We start from the raw sequence: 16,443 nt of genomic DNA on the forward strand, positions 1-16,443 counted from the left end.
GGATAGGATCTTGGAGATGGAAATACCCCTTTTAGATAAGTTGTACATTTCATCCCTAGTGTGTTCCCTTTTTATTAGGGATGAGCGAATAGCTTTAGAGAACTCCTTATCCGAATAGCTATAGCGCTTACCGAATAGCTGCATCAGTACCCCGGGTACCTGGAACGCTCCCGATAATCAGCTGTTGGGCGCCGCAGCTGCATGTGTCACGGTTGTGTGACAGTCACAACACATGCATGGAGAGCCCAACAAACACGCTGTCCATGCATGTCTTGTGACTGTCACACAGCCGCGACACATGCAGCTGCAGAGCCGAACAGCTGATCATCAGGAGCGCTCCAGGTATCCGGGGTACCAAGGCAGCTATTTGGATAAGGAGTTCTCCCAAGCTATTCGATCATGCCTACTTTTTATTAAACTGGAAAAGGATTCCTCAGTAATTCCTTTTAGGCATATTGATGCCGCTGATCTCATCACTCCTGGTTGTTTACTTCTACAGGCTTTGAAGAAGCAGCTTCAAACGTGGAAGGCAGATGTTGTTCTGAATGATGGAGCGCCTAATGTCGGCGCTAACTGGGTTCACGATGCATTTTCACAAGGTTAGGATTTTTGCATGTCTTGTCTACTGAACCCGCCAAACATGGTAGAATGAAAAATGTGACCTGGGGTGCCAGATCTCGGCTTACATGCTTTCTATACCTGTTCTCCTCCCCCCGGGTGCTCTATTCAGCCACACATCTGCCGCTCCATGAAAATCTTTAGACCAGAGATGCACAACCTTTTTTTGGTCCAAGTGCCATATTTAGTGATTGACTCCCAAGGGCCACATAAAAGCTGATGGGGGTTTCTGATGGCTAATGACCGCTTCCCTAAAGGAGTTGTATGAGGTTAAGATAGTCCCTTTAAAGAGTCTCAGGGAAATCGCTGTTGTGACTTCCTACAATTTCTCTAGGATTGGGGTAACAGTATGTCATGAGAATAGTAAAATGTCACAACCCTCCACCCTGCAGTGCCTGATGAGTTACAAAGGGACCCAGTATTTAGTGTAGAGAGTCACAATTGTGGGTCAGGCAAAGAAAAAGATAATTAATTTGTTACATAGGCATATGAGTCATACAGATTACAATTTTTTAAAGGGGGAGTAATCCACTTAATTCTGATCAGCCATAGACACATGTGAGAAGATGACGTCTATTATCTCAGCCAAACTCTAATTACCAGATTAATATTATACCCTTTTGTCAATGCTCAGAGATTTCTGAAATGTTGAGAATTCCAAGCAATGTATTGTTTATTTGCCTTTAAGTAATGTCCTATGTATACTGTCTATTGAGTCCACTCTACAATTAGTTTGTGTACCTATGGGTTGTATACTTTTGGATTGTGACCTTCTCTTTCATGCAGTTCACTTGTCTTTGATGGCACTGCGGCTTGCATGTGACAGTCTTTCAAGAGGCGGCTGGTTCATTACAAAGGTTTTTCGCTCTGCCGATTATCAGTCCTTACTTTGGATCCTGAAGAACTTTTTCAAGAAAGTTAGCTCAACTAAACCTCAAGCGTCTCGTAGTGAGAGTGCTGAGATCTTCGTTGTGTGTCAAGGTAAATGTGAACTTTCCATTACGCTGTTTCTGGCATTTATATATTTTAGAATTTGCTGCATATTTAAGAAGTGATTGATGTGATAAAAATGTATTTTGCAAACTAACCAGGGGCATTGCTGAGCGCCAGTTGTTTGCCTGGGGTCAAGCATAGCATAAGAGCATAGGTACAGTGCCCCTCCTTAATGATAGCCATAGAACTAATGCCAGTCACAGTTCTATCCCTCGTCCAGGACTTTCAGGCACAAATTCCCTCAGAGTAGCCACACATGCCCTGGCTATTCATATTCACGTCACAATAATGTCGCACCTGTGTTCAAAAGGTTCATACTGAATCATTGATACTTCCTATAGAATTTTAATGTTATCAGTTAGATTTTCTGCAGGGTACTAGCATTTTTAACAGTGCTAATAGCTCTGCGGATTGTTTTTATATTGCATGTCCATTTACACTGCATGACTATCGGTTACAAGCGTTCCTAGGAACACTCGGTTCATCACACTCTTGTAGTCTAATCTGGCTGGCGATCTCCCAACAAACACTCGCTCGTTGGGTGAAATGATCTTTTGGTTTGCACATAGGATGATTGTTCTCTGCAGCCCATCACCTTCGGTAAACAGGACTTATTCCTCTGAGAACAGCCTGTTTACACTGAATTATCCGTTACGGGTCATTCAGTGCACATCTGAAGTTGGGGTCGGGATGTATAAACAGGCTACTAAATGACTGCTGACCAGCAAACATGTTGGTGGATGGCGGTTGTTTAGCATTGCACGTTATGCAGTGTAAACGAACCCTTACTGTCAACCACGCCAGAACCCTGACTGATCGGGAAAAAACATAATTGTGGTTACAGCCTTTACGATGAGTTCCTCATCTAATATTTACTTATTGAGGTCTGCTCCAAGCATCTTCTAAAGTTAAATGTTCTCATTTTTGGTTGGCTTTTATTTTTAGGATACTTGGCTCCTGATAAGATTGACTGTCGATTCTTTGATCCCAAATATGCATTCAAGAATGTGGAAAGCACTGTGCAAACAGTATCTCAGCTAGTATCGAATAAGAAGCCAAAGGTACGTTCTTTATTGTCTGCCCTATGAATTTTTAACCGCCCCATGTTTCTCATGAGTGTGAGATACAGATGTGCGTGACCAAATTACTTACTACCATTATTCTTTCCATAGGCAGAAGGATATGAGGAAGGACCTGTTTACCAACGAGCATCTTTAGTTGAATTCCTGAAAACTAAAGATCCAGTCAACTTTCTTTCCAAGATCAGTGAGGTGTGTACGTACATATATAAAAAAGAGATGAAATTTGGCCCCGAGAAATCCATGACACATGATTTCTGATTAAACATGATAAATTCCTATCCAGCCCTGGATGGTTTCAGCAATCAAAAGAGTTGTCAGTCTAGAATTGCTGCCTATCAATATAACAAGGTTGAAGTGGTGCTAGACTTAGCCACTGCTTCTGGAGAAGGGAAAGTAGAGAAGAGTCAGCTGCCTATATGCACAGAAACCGCTGTGGCATTGAGATCTCCTGCTTCTCGAAGACTACAAGGGCGCTAAGGGCATGAGCAGTTCTCATCCTCTTGTTGCCCATGGTACTTGGAACTATATTCTTCGTTAAAGTAGTCATTAATATTTTTCTTATAGATTGTAATAGATGACCAAGATTTAGAGAAACACTCGGCCACTACCAACGATATTACAGAATGCTGCAAAGATATCAAAGTCTTGGGACGGAAAGAGCTGAGGTACTGCTGTTGGGTGCATCATGTGCATCATTGCTTTACTAACAGTCATTGTGGATTTCACTGCTTATAAACAATGATCTTAACCTTTCAGGTCCTTATTGAACTGGAGATCTAAGCTGCGTAGACATGTCGCAAAGAGGCTAAAAGAGGAATCCAAAAGTTTAATGGAAGGAATAAAGTAAGACTTTCCTGTTCGTCAGTTCATTATTTTTACAAACTACTAATGTTTAGCTCCTTGAATAAGAATCTGTATGAACCTCTTCATGACTTTCACTGCATATTTACTGCAGCAGTTGGATGGGATTGTATGGACAAGGCCCAGGAGCTGTGCTTGCTCCAGATCCAACAAGAACCAGCCCATTTCACTGACCCATTCTTTTGAAGTTGTGTCTGCAAAGCGGACCAAAGTAGGACATGTCTCCATATTATTTCTTTTATTTTTTAGGTAGACCCTAGTTCCACAGCAAAAAAAAAAAAGATTATGAAAAAAATGGACATGTGATTAGCTCCACAATATGTAATGACAGCAAACATATGACAGAGTCTGATGCTTGTGCTTGAATTCTTCTCAGTCTCAGTTCTGATGAGGAGGGTGAAGGTTCTGATGCTGAAGAAAAGGCGGAGGAGGATGAGAATGAGAAGCTTGAACAAAAGTTAGCAGAATTAAAGGCAGAAGAACTGGCAGCATTAAAAAGGTCAGTAATCTTGAATTGTCTCAGTAAAATGATTTGCTATCACATTATGTTTCTTCCCTACATTGAGCTTATTGTTTCTTTAACTACTTACATATAGTTTTGATTTGAAGGCTTGAGCGTAGTGTGATAAAACACTTACAATGCCCTTTTTGATTTGTAGAAAAAAAAAACAGTTACTGAAAGTCCAGCGTCGTCAGAGGTTAAGAATGGAACTGAAGATGGATCTCCCTGGGGTTTCTATTGCTGATAATGGAGACACCGGCATGTTCTCCCTTAAGACAATAGGCAAAAAAGAGGTAGGCAACTGCAGCAAAAAACAAAAGAAAGTGAGGCCACTTGTTAAGAGTAGTCCACCTGGCCGGGAATGCTGTCATGATTTTCCCTGCAGTGTTGATGTATTCCCCTTGAAGGTCGTGGATTAGCTTGCAGTATAAGGTCTTTCCATGATCCTTTGTTTGGCACTTTATCAGAAATGAATTACCTGGAGGAGATTTTTTGACATATGAACTTAATCTCATCATTGTGATTCTCTTTAGACTGTAATGGTTATGAAGGCACATTTATTATTTCATATGGGTAAATGAAGCCTTGTAGGTTGTGCACTGGTAAGGATAGTGTTGTGGCCTATAGTGGGCTGCACTGTGTTATGTCTATGACTCCCATCGGTTTTCTCAAATATAATTTGTCTTGCTTTGTATCCCAAGTCTTAAGTATTACCAGCTTGGTGTAGTCTAGGTAACAGCCCTGTTTGTATGTGATTTTTTTGGTTCTTTTAGCTTCTGCAGACCCTTTCGCATGGAGACATGGCTGCCGCAGATGCACTGGTGTCGCACGGTGACCCTAATGATGGAGAAATATGTTTCTCAGACCTTGAAGATATGGAGAATGAAGATGATGAAATATCCCTAGCTAGTGACCTGGATGAAGAAGACCTGACTGAAGTGAGAAAGCAGGAAAAAAAGTTGCAGCCAACAAGGCAAGAATAATGTTTTCAGTTTTTTTCTTTTAGCGTGTTTTTTTCCCTTCGGTTTTTTACATTCTCATTTTCTTTTCCTCAGGAAGCCAGTTGCTGCTCCAGAGGTACCAGAGGATGAGGATGAAACAAACCCTTTGCTAGTGCCCCTGGAAGAAAAGTCAGAACGTGACCAGAGAGATAAAAATCTGTGGTTTGGAAAGGCAAGTGTGAATTGTTAGATTCTTCATGGGAGTTTCTGCTTTCTACCCGTATTTCACTGCATGCTACTTGCGGCAATTCACCATAGAAATACCTAGTTATTAGTTTGTATAGTTTTCATCATATAGGACACAACTTCCATATTGTTTGAGATCTCTGAAAATGAATCATGTTTTTACAAAAGAAAAAAGGTTTATTGATAGAAGCAGAAAGGGAAAAGGGTTTGTATTATCCTCCCAGTAATCATCAAAACTCTTATCCATAGGTCGTGTCTGTTCCAGTCCATTCGCCTAAAAGCGCTGAGCTCATAAGAAACTAGTCAAGTGATTCATACTGCTCCAACCAGGGGCAGCATGAATCAGAGCCTGGGTGCGTTATTGCAGCCAGGTACGTTTTTCTCTGAACCGCTGTGGTGTTTTAGAGAAAACAAAGTTTGAAGATCTGGCCGGGGACCATACACAAGATGAGTCTGATGGGGTTCCCTGATGGATTCTCCCTTCCCCACTCTGTTTGACTGACAGGTCTCTCCCATGTGTGTACGTTGGTGGGAGACCGGTCATTAATCTGTGGTGAGTAGAAACCGACCACTGACCCCATCTGACTTGTCTTGGATGAATCTACAAACAATGTTCCCTTTGAAATGCCGGAGCGTTTTAGAGAAAAATATACCTGACAGAAATGGTGCACTCAGGCTCTAATTCATGGTGTCCGTGGTCATGGCAGCATGGATTAGCTGACAGGTTCCATTTCATTACCAAACACTTCCTATGGACAAAAGTAGGACTGTTTTTATGAGGAAAAAAGATACAATTTTTTTTTGTCAGTGTGCAACCCCTTTAAGTTTAGGAAATTGATCACTTGTGTGTTTATGAGGCTAAAAAACCTTCTAGAAACAATCACTTTCCTGGTTTTGTTTTTCTAAAGCAGCGATGGCTTGTTGTGCGAGAGATGTCGATGATTATATGATTTAGTCCAGGGGATAGGACACCATTGTGGCAAAGATGTAAATTCAGGTTTAGTAAGATGCTTGTGTTTAATTATTTGTGACTGATGTTTTCAGGGGATTTTTTCATCCGTTCTACAATCTGATGGCGATGAGGAGATAGAGATTAAACAAGCAAAGATCTTACAGGAGACCATGAGTGGTAAGTGGAGCAGACTGCATATAGCAGAGCAGAGCTGTAGGTGGTCCTCACAAAAGAGATAGGCAAGTTAAAGTAGTGATTGCAATGGCTGGGGTGGTTCAGTCTGTCATCTGTAGTGGCTGATAACAGGGGATAATAGATTACATTCAGCTGTTCCTGCTCTTCAGGGGGTTTTACACATAGCGATATTGCTAGCAATATTGCTATAACGTTACCGATTTTGTGACGTTATAGCGGTATTGCTAGCGATATCGCTATGTGTCATACTTGCCTCCGACCGACTCCCCCGCTGTCTGTCGCTGATCGCGCGAGATCGGCCGGCTCCATTTCTCGTCGGGCGCTTCCTGTGGCGCTGACGAGCGACGTGTGGAGGCGGGCGGGAGGACGTCAGGATCACTGCGTCTGAAAGGTAAGTAACGACCGCTGTATCGCTCCTGCATCGCTGTGACATCTGCCTGTGTGGCAGCTCACTAGCGATCATTTAGCGATGCACCAGCGATCCTGACCGGGTCGTATCGTTGTCGGGATTGCTGGTGCATCGCTAAATGTAAAAGGGCCTTTAGATGTCAGCACTGCTGATGATTCAGAGTTGAAACTTGTAGCTGTCTTTTCAGGTACAATAATAAAGGGGAAGAAGGAGCTTAAGAAAGGACGGAAAAACACAGATGAAGCCTCCTCCAAAGTGATCAGTAAAGCAGCAGATAGAAGAGATCCTGCGCCAAAGGCAGAGGTCACTAAGCAGGGAGGAAGAGAAGAAGATCTGAGCGAGTCGGACAGTGACAGCAGTGATGACGACAGGTGAGGTGACACATCAGATGACCTTCTAAATTAACCATAGTCCATAATATTAACCCTATGTGGTTCTTCTAGGGATATTCGATCTATGAAGAAGAAATTTGGAAAAAGATCTGTTGAAGAGAGTGACGATTTTGAAGTTGTTCCTGTAGAACGTCCAGGTGGGTATAGTGCCTAAGACCATTGTGTTAATGTAGAGTTGAGCAGATATCCATCTTTCTGTATATTCCAGTAATGAGTTCTGTCTATATAATGAAGAACAGCTCTTCTCGCATGAAGAGTGTGAAATTTCTCCTCAGGTGTAGAGGGGTTATCAAAAAAGGAGAGAAGAAAAATCTCCTGACTTCGGTGAAATTTGGCCACCACTTTAGGGAGGTAGGAAGAGGTCTGGTCTCACCACTATCCTATCAGGAAAAACTAAAAGAAAAGGAGGATCAATAGATAGAGCCCGTATGTCACTAACTCTTCAAGCTGATGTTAATGCGACTAACAGAGCAGTTTTTAACGATATGTATTTTAAAGAAGCTGACTCTAAAGGTTCAAATGGAGGACCTGTCAGGGTATCAAGGACCAGGTTAAGGTCCCAAGGAGGTAAACGAGCATTGTTTACAGGGTCGCTATTTTCACATGCTGTAATAAACCATGAAACCCAACTATCACCGGTAATATTATAACCATATAGGGCTCCTAAATCTGATATCTGAACCTTTAATGCTAACTGAAAGGCCTAGCTCCCGACCCCTCTGCATTAATCGGTACCTCACTAGAGAAGGGGACTAGTAAGGCACTCAAAGAATTTTTTCCAAACCTTACTGTATATTTTAGTTGTGGATTACTTTCTACTTTCAGCAACTGCCTCTTAAGTTCCATGCCGTCAAGTGTAGACCTTTCACCTGAGGATGGTGGAAAGGACCCTGAGAGAGCAGGGCCGAATCTGATGGGAGGATCCAAGGATCGGATACGGACATGGCTCTGAGCCATGAAAATCAAGGTCTCTTGGGCCAGAAAGGAGCGATGAGGATCACCCTTGCTCTCTCCTCCCTGATGTTCCTGATGACTAGTGGAAGCACAATTATTGGAGGAAACACATAGGCCAGACTGAACTGCCAAGGGGACTGGAGGGAGTCAACCATTTCCGGCTGATCTGCTCTGTTCAGGGAGGCATACCTTTGGACCTGTCTGTTGTCCCTGGTATTGAACAAGTCTATCTCTGGAAGCCCCTACAAGTCCACTATCTTCCTGAATATTTGGTGACAGAGAACCCATTATCCTTGATGTAACGTATGGCGACTGAGGAAGTCCGCTTTGAGAGTTTCCACTCCCCTGATGTGAAGGGCTGAGAGGGACAACAGATGGGTTTGGGCCAGTTTGAGAATCTCCACCGCACTAGACATCAGCGCTTTTGATCGAGTTCCTCCTTGCCGATTTATATATGCGACTGATGTGGTATTGTCCTACAAAACCCTCACACGAGGCCCCCCCCCCCTCCCCGCAGCTGTGGGAGAAAGTGATGTAACGCATGACTGACTGCCTTTAATTCCTTTAAATTTGAGGAGTCATCAGCTTCCTCTATGGATCACTGCTCCTGGGTCTGGTCATCACCCATATGAGCTCCCCATCCATCGTAAGTAGCATCAGTAGTAACTATCCTAGAAGGTTTTATTACCCATTGAACCTCCCTAGAAAGATGATCCTGATCTAACAACCAGGACAGGGAGCTTATTACTTCTATCAACAGAGTCATTCTACGCGTACCCCCTAGGTGACCTTGCAGTCGATCTTCCGCACAGAGGATCTCTTGCTGCAGACATCTATTGTGAAATTGGGCCCATTGGACAGCTGGAATGCAGGACCTGAGGGACCCCAGGAGGGACATCTCATCTCTCAGGGACATATAAGGGTTATCAGTTGCCATCCTAACCTTATTTAGTATACCCAGCATTTTTGCCTCTGGGAGGAGACACCTATGACTTACTGAATCTAGGTGTAGACTCAGGAAGGATTGAAGAGTTACTGGGATCAGTCTGGATTTGTCCAGGTTGATTATCCAGTCCAACGCATGTAAGGATGAAATTTTGTCAGCAAGGCCACCCCTACATTGGGAGGCAGATCTCCCTACTATCAAGAAATCATCCAAGTATGGAATAATAAGTGTATCCCGTAGATGTAAATAAGCCATCACCTCCAAGATCACTTTTGTGAACACACGAGGGTCCATAGAAAGATCAAATTGCATCGCTGTGAATTGGAAATGTCGGACATGACCTCCCATCATCACCGCCACTCTGAGGTACTGTTGGAACTCGACATGTATGGCCAGATGGTAATAAGCATCTTTCAGGTCCAGGACAGTCATGAAGCATCTGGGAAATATAAGTTTAATAGCCGATCTTATAGACTCCATTTTGGACGTGTGACGTTGAAGGAAAGTATTCAATCTCTTCAAATTAATGATGGTTCTACGTATAAGAACCATCTGGCTTGGAGACCAGGAACAAAGGGGAATAAAATCCCGTTCCTTCCTGGTCTCCCGGCACCTCCATCAGGACATGCTTAGACAACAGACTCAAAACCTCCACCTCAAGAGCCTCTTGTTGTGCAGGGGATTTAAGAGAGGTCATGATAAAGGAATCCGGGAGAATCCAACAAAACTCCAGCTTCAAACCAGATTCTACTAAGCTGAGGGTCCAGGGATTAGATGTAATCTCCCACGATTTATGGCAAAAGAATTTTAGCCTGCCACCCTCAGGAGGGTCAGGGTCAACGGACTTTGTTACTCTTTCTCCTTTGTCTCCTAGCGATCTCGGTTTACATAAGGCCTCCTTCTACTGAATGGCCGCTTTCTGAAGGCCCTCCTGTAGGACGGAACAGACTGGTTAGGGAACCCCTTCTTTCTCTCTCCCGCCTTGGTGAGGATCTCATCAAGCACCTTGCTAAACAGGAACTCAATCTGGCATGGAATTGCGCACAACTTAGACTTTGATTTCGCACCACTCTTTCAGCCATAAGGCACAATGAGCAGAATTAACGAGACCAGCTGACCTAGCCGCCAGGCATAGGGAGTCCGCAGAAACATCAGCTAGATATGCTGTGTCTCCCCTGATGAATGGAATAGAGGACAACAGCTTCTCTTTAGACACTCCCTTCTTGATTTGTTCTTCCAGCTGGTCACCCCAAACCAGCATTGACCTTGCTGTACATGTTCTGGATATAGCCGGTCTAAATGGCTCAAGTACAGGATTCCCTTGATCTTTTGAGCAATGTCTCTGCTTTGCGGCCTAGAGGGTCAGATAGAACCCTAGAGTCCTCTGCGGGCAGGACAGAATGTCTAGATGTCGAATCCACTGCAGCGTCCACCTTGGGATCCTTGGACCAAGTTGTCAAGTCATCATCAAAGGGATACCTCCTCTTGGAAGATGAAGGGAGGAACCCTCGCTGCTCCTGCTTGTCCCACTCCTTCCTGACCAAATCTTTCACCGCTCCGATAACTGAAAATGCTCGTCTCTTTTTTTGCGAGAGACCTGCAAACATGATCTCCTGCGTAGATCTGGCTTCTTTTGCCTCTGAAAGCCCCTTGGTGTTTCTAACTGATTTCACCAGGTAATCAATGCTCTCTATGGGGAAACAAGATCGCCCCTCCTCACCAGATGATGACGAATCAGAAGAACAAGAGGACCTAGCCTGATCAGTTCCAGAAGCAGAAATGGAGACAGGGGTAACACTCCTTGCTTTGGACCTATGCTTCTTAGGTCTGTTTGAACGTTCTAAGGACTGGCGTTCTTCCCTTATCATTGTCTGTATATCAGCGGACCGAACCGATGACTCCTGCTGTAAAGTTTGGCTGAAACATTTCTGACACAGTCTTTTAAGATAGGTGTCAGGAAGGGGCTCCGAGCACAAGGCACATTTTTTGTGTTTGGATTTTTTAATTTTCTTGGCCTGAAAGGGAGGTACACAGAAAAAGGGGAATCAGCTTAGTAGGCTGAGCTTGTCAATGTGGTACCGGTTCTGGAGGCAGAGGCACAGCACGAGTTCTAAAAGGTTCAGCTCTCTTACTCCGTGGGTGCACCTCGGATTCTCCTGAAGAGCACATCATGCGGGCACACTGGCAGCAGGAGGCCGCCGGATCTTATACTTACAGCCCGTCCATCACTCTCCATGCCGGAATACGCCACCCCGGACCCCCGGAAGTGAATTCCAAGTACTTCCGGTTTAGGAACACTGAATGACCAGTGTGCAAGCTCGGGCTGAAACCCGGAAGTACTGCCCGATGAGGAGCAGGGCGGCTGAAGCTCGCACCCTGCTCCCCTAGATGAGTGACGCCGGCCTGTTCCTGCCGCACTGTGTTCCACGTGAGCCAGGACGGCCTCTCCCGAATCCTATCCTCACGCCATCCACCGCTAGATGGGGGGGGGGGGGAGTCTGACAGGCAGGGCTCCCCCGACGCTGCTTCCGGAGCCGCAGACCCTGCCATTCCCACGGAGACCACTCAGGCGGCTGCATTTTGGCCCAGATACTTCTTTATCCTGCAGTTTCCCATAAGAACAGGAAACCAACAGAGGAGGCGAGGGGGACTGCCCCTTTTATTCTGTAGGTTTCCTGTTCCTATGGACTGGGCTCCTCTCTCATGTGGATGCTGTTGTGGCGAGAAGAAAACAATGCTTTATCTTCTTACCGCCGAACAAGAAGTGCAATAAAATGCGATCAAAAAGACGGATGTAAATAAAAATGGTACTGCTGAAAATGTCATCTTGTCCCACAAAAAACAAGCCGTCCAACAGCTCCATCAGCAGAAAAATAAATAAGTTATAGCTCTCAGAATAAAGTGATACATAATTATTTTTTCTATAAAATAGTTTTTTGTGTAAAAGTACCAAAACATAAAAAAATGATATAAATGAGGTATCGCTGTATTCGAACTGACCCGAAGAACAACGCGGACTTACCAATTTTACCACACGTGGAACGGTATAAAAAAACAAAACAAAGAGCAATTACTGAATTGCTGGTTTTTGTTTATTCTGTCTCCTAAAAATCAGAATAGAAAGAGATCAAAAAATGTCATGTGCCCGAAAATGGTACCAATAAAAACGTCAGCTCGTCCCGCAAAACAAGCCCTCACATGACTTTGTCAGCCGAAATATAAAAATATTTTAGCTGTCACAATGTGGTGATGCAAAAACTAGTTTTCGCAATAAAAATTGTCTTTTAGTGTGTGACAACAACCAAATATAAAAGCCAAATATAAATCTGGTATCTCTGTAATCGCACCGACCCGAAGAATAAAGTCGCCTAATCACTTATACCGCATGTGGAACGGCGTAAAAAGTAAATAAAACAATTCCTCACATGCTGTTGATTTTTTTCATTTTACTTCCCAAAGATTGCAGTAAGGCTCGGCGCACATTAATACTGCGCTCTGCGATGATTGCTTACACCAGAGTTTCCGTGTAAATCTCTGAGATACGTGATTCAGACAGAACCCCTGGTGGAAGATTCCCTGTAATGAAGCAGATGGAGGCACTGTGGACTTGCATACCAGGTTGGGGATGAGGAGTCTTACAGACCAGGATAGGGATGAGGGGGCCATGCATATAAAGATAGGGATGAGGCGCCATGCAGACCAGGATAGGGATGAGGAGCCATGCAGACCAGGATAGGGATGAGGGGGCCATGCATACCAGGATAGGGATGAGGGAGCCCCATGCATAGTAGAATGGGGATGAGGGGGTTAAACCAGGATGGGGATGAGGGGGCCATGCATACCAGGATAGGGATGAGGGGGCCATGCATACCACGATAGAGACAAGGGGACCATGCATACCAGGATAGGGATGAGGAACCATGCACACCAGGATAGGGATGAGGTGGCCATGCATACCAGGATAGGGATGAGGAGGCCACGCATACCAGGATAGGGATGAGGAACCATGCATACCAGGATAGGGATAAGGGCGCCATGCATACCAGGATAGGGATGAGGGTGCCATGCATACCAGGATAGGGATAAGGGGGCCATGCATACCAGGATAGGGATGAGGTGGCCATGCATACGAGGATAGGGATGAGGTGGCCATGCATACGAGGATAGGGATGAGGTGGCCATGCATAGAGGATAGGGATGAGGTGGCCATGCATACCAGGATAGGAATGAGGTGACCATGCATACCAGTATAGGGATGAGGAGCCATGCACACTAGGATGGGGATTAGGAGGCCGTGCATTCCAGGATAGGGATAAGGGGGCCATGCATACCAGGATGGGGATGAGGGGACCATATATACACCAGGATAGGAGATATTAAGTACAGAATTGACCACATTTTTTTGTCTCAATTTTTTCCTAATTTCCTCCTCTAAAATCTGCGTCTTATAGTCTGAAAAATACGGTAGTCACCTTTTATGAGTTCCTCTGCTTGGTAATTCAGGATGACTTTCTCCACATCCCGATCTGCTTGGCACATCAGAGGTTTCTCCGCTTTGCAGTCCAGGGGGGAGTCCTATCAGGTCACACCTCTCCCCTCAGGCTGGCTTCTGCTCCCAGAGTGTTCACAAAGGTTATGTTCAGCAGCATACACCCCATGATCACCTGTGTCCCCCAATGACTGCTCCAAGAAAGAGATTTTGCGGTGATAACAAGAATTCTATCTGCAGATTATTAGCATTTTTTCTGATGACAGGTTCCAGTTTAACGGTTAAAACAGGGGTCTCAAACTCGGCAGAGTAAATGGGCAGCACATTAAAAAAAATTTCAAGCTGGCGGGCCGCATTCCTTTCAAACTTAATACTGTCACAATTGATAGCGGTATCTAAGGGGTTATACGGCCGCGATCGGTGCTAATACCGATCGTGGCCGTTCAAATAGGTTGTCAGCTGCGATGTACAGCTTACTTCAGCGGATGATGGTGTCGGCTCTGCATGTGATCCGGCGCTATCATCTTGCTGTACTCGCACAGCCACAGTCACCTGCAAAATCCAGCAATGGGGGGAAAGTCACGCCTCTGCTCTCTGCGCACTGGCGTGATGTCATTACACAGCACCAGAGGGATGTCATCACTCAGAGCCACAGCCACTACGGAGCGGCACACTCCTCTCTTCTAGCGTGAGCAGTGGCGTAACTATAAAGTTATGGGCCCTGGTGCGAACTTTCAAATGGGGCCCACCCCATGCCAAAATACACACACATCTCCGCTCCGTACACCTCGTACACACACATCTCCACTCAGCACACCTCATACACACGCGGCTCTGCTCCACACACCTCGTACACACGTGGCTCTGCACACCTCGTACACGCACGGCTCCGCTCCATACACTTCATACACACACGACTCCGCTCCGTACACACATGGCTCTGCTCCCTACACCTCGGTCCTTGTACACACGCGGCTCCGCTCCGTACACCTCGTACCCACGCGGCTCCTCTCCGTACACCTCGTACCCACGCGGCTCCGCTCCGTACACCTCGTACCCACGCGGCTCCGCTCCGTACACCTCGTACGCACGCGGCTCCGCTCCGTACACCTCGTACGCACGCGGCTCCGCTCCGTACACCTCGTACGCACGCGGCTCCGCTCCGTACACCTCGTACGCACGCGGCTCCGCTCCGTACACCTCGTACGCACGCGGCTCCGCTCCGTACACCTCGTACGCACGCGGCTCCGCTCCGTACACCTCGTACGCACGCGGCTCCGCTCCGTACACCTCGTACGCACGCGGCTCCGCTCCGTACACCTCGTACGCACGCGGCTCCGCTCCGTACACCTCGTACGCACGCGGCTCCGCTCCGTACACCTCGTACGCACGCGGCTCCGCTCCGTACACCTCGTACGCACGCGGCTCCGCTCCGTACACCTCGTACGCACGCGGCTCCGCTCCGTACACCTCGTACACACACACAGCCATGCTACATCCACCCTGTAATCCTCTCCTGACCGCACACAGAAACTTACCCAGCACCATGACAACCAGTACAGACACATGTGACCCCCTGACTCCTCCCCCTCCTGTGACCTCATCACAGGTCCTGTGCACACAGCCATCGCGCGCTCCTGGATGGCTGCGTGCCTTCCCCCTTCTACCTGCCTCGGGGTGAAACGTGGTGCACCGCGGGCCGCAGATGACTGCCTCAGGGGCTGCGTATTTGAGACCTCTGGGTTAAAAGAAATGAGGTGTTCATTCTCCGGGTTGCTTGTTTGTGGAAACTGCTCATGCTCTATACTTCACAGTATAGAGAGAAAGATGGAAAATGATCTCCAATGTTTTGATTGGCTTAGGAGGGCTTGATGGCTGTGCCGGCAACTATGTGCTCAAAGCGTTTAGTCTAAGGGTTTCCCAGGAGTGGAAATGTTTCTGTTATAGAATAAGAAAAATCCGAACCAAGTCTAAAACTCAGGATGATGTCTGATCCAAAGCTGATAAACTAACAACCCATAAATCAGTTGGAGAGTATAAGAAATGTCTAATAATGGGCTAATTTCATCCAATTTAATACAGCATTTATTAATACCTTATTTAAAAGAAAAGACTTCCATCTCAAACAATGTTCTGGAACAGTGGGATCCACTAAAACAATAATTTTGTCTGTTTAGATAAGATGCCACATACCCAGGGTTTTAAAGAAAGCAGGAGGGGAAATGGAAAGAAAAACCTCAATACTTTGCCTTGTAATTATTCCCTAATAAAATCCCTACTTTTTTTTGCTGAGATTGACACCCTAGAAATGTTCGCAAGTTTGTGGTGCCCCGCTTACATTCGTCTTGCCTTGGTCGGCCCTAGATACCCCTCACAGGAAGGGATAGTCAACGAGCAGATATCCTGCAGGAGTCCCTACACATTCTACTGGTTATAAGGTGTCGGTGTCCTATATCTGATGCTGCAGGGAAGAGGGAAAACACGATGTACCCGTGTCACCGATTTAAGTGTTCTTTTGCCTAATGTGACTCACACCTGAGTCTAAACCCCAGGTACGGGATAATAATTGGTCTTCATACAACACTGTCTTGCTGATCGTACTGCTGTAGAGCAGGTAGCACTCGGTTGGTAACACTCGTCTATGCTCGGTGTACATGGAGCTTGATACAGGCTTGTCCTTAGCGGTTTCTCATATCGATGATTTTAGTCATTGTTAGGTGTATAATTGGTTTACAATACAGGATATTTTGTATACCCTATGATAGACAGTCAGTTGGGTGCTGATTCAGCCATACAGGACTACTAAGCATCATCTGATTGCATTGACAAATTTACTACCCAGCAGGGTGCCTGTAGCTCTTCA

At 45.7% G+C, this 16,443-nt stretch overlaps 1 protein-coding gene across 1 annotated transcript in view; it reads left to right on the forward strand.

Annotated features, from left to right (window-relative positions):
• Positions 1-16,443, forward strand: part of FTSJ3 (FtsJ RNA 2'-O-methyltransferase 3) — a 52,031-nt gene that overhangs the window by 24,478 nt on the left and 11,110 nt on the right. The window contains exons 6-18 of the mRNA XM_073588277.1: positions 500-599; positions 1,405-1,599; positions 2,557-2,672; positions 2,784-2,882; positions 3,258-3,358; positions 3,450-3,536; positions 3,931-4,053; positions 4,214-4,349; positions 4,830-5,029; positions 5,112-5,229; positions 6,288-6,372; positions 6,987-7,170; positions 7,243-7,328. Coding sequence (XP_073444378.1) covers positions 500-599; positions 1,405-1,599; positions 2,557-2,672; positions 2,784-2,882; positions 3,258-3,358; positions 3,450-3,536; positions 3,931-4,053; positions 4,214-4,349; positions 4,830-5,029; positions 5,112-5,229; positions 6,288-6,372; positions 6,987-7,170; positions 7,243-7,328 — 1,630 coding nt within the window. The remainder of the gene's footprint in view (positions 1-499; positions 600-1,404; positions 1,600-2,556; positions 2,673-2,783; positions 2,883-3,257; positions 3,359-3,449; positions 3,537-3,930; positions 4,054-4,213; positions 4,350-4,829; positions 5,030-5,111; positions 5,230-6,287; positions 6,373-6,986; positions 7,171-7,242; positions 7,329-16,443) is intronic.

The sequence above is a fragment of the Dendrobates tinctorius genome, unplaced genomic scaffold (assembly GCF_039654945.1).
Source record: "Dendrobates tinctorius isolate UK_male_01 unplaced genomic scaffold, ASM3965494v1 ptg000103l, whole genome shotgun sequence".
In the NCBI taxonomy this organism is placed as follows: Eukaryota; Metazoa; Chordata; class Amphibia; order Anura; family Dendrobatidae; genus Dendrobates; species Dendrobates tinctorius.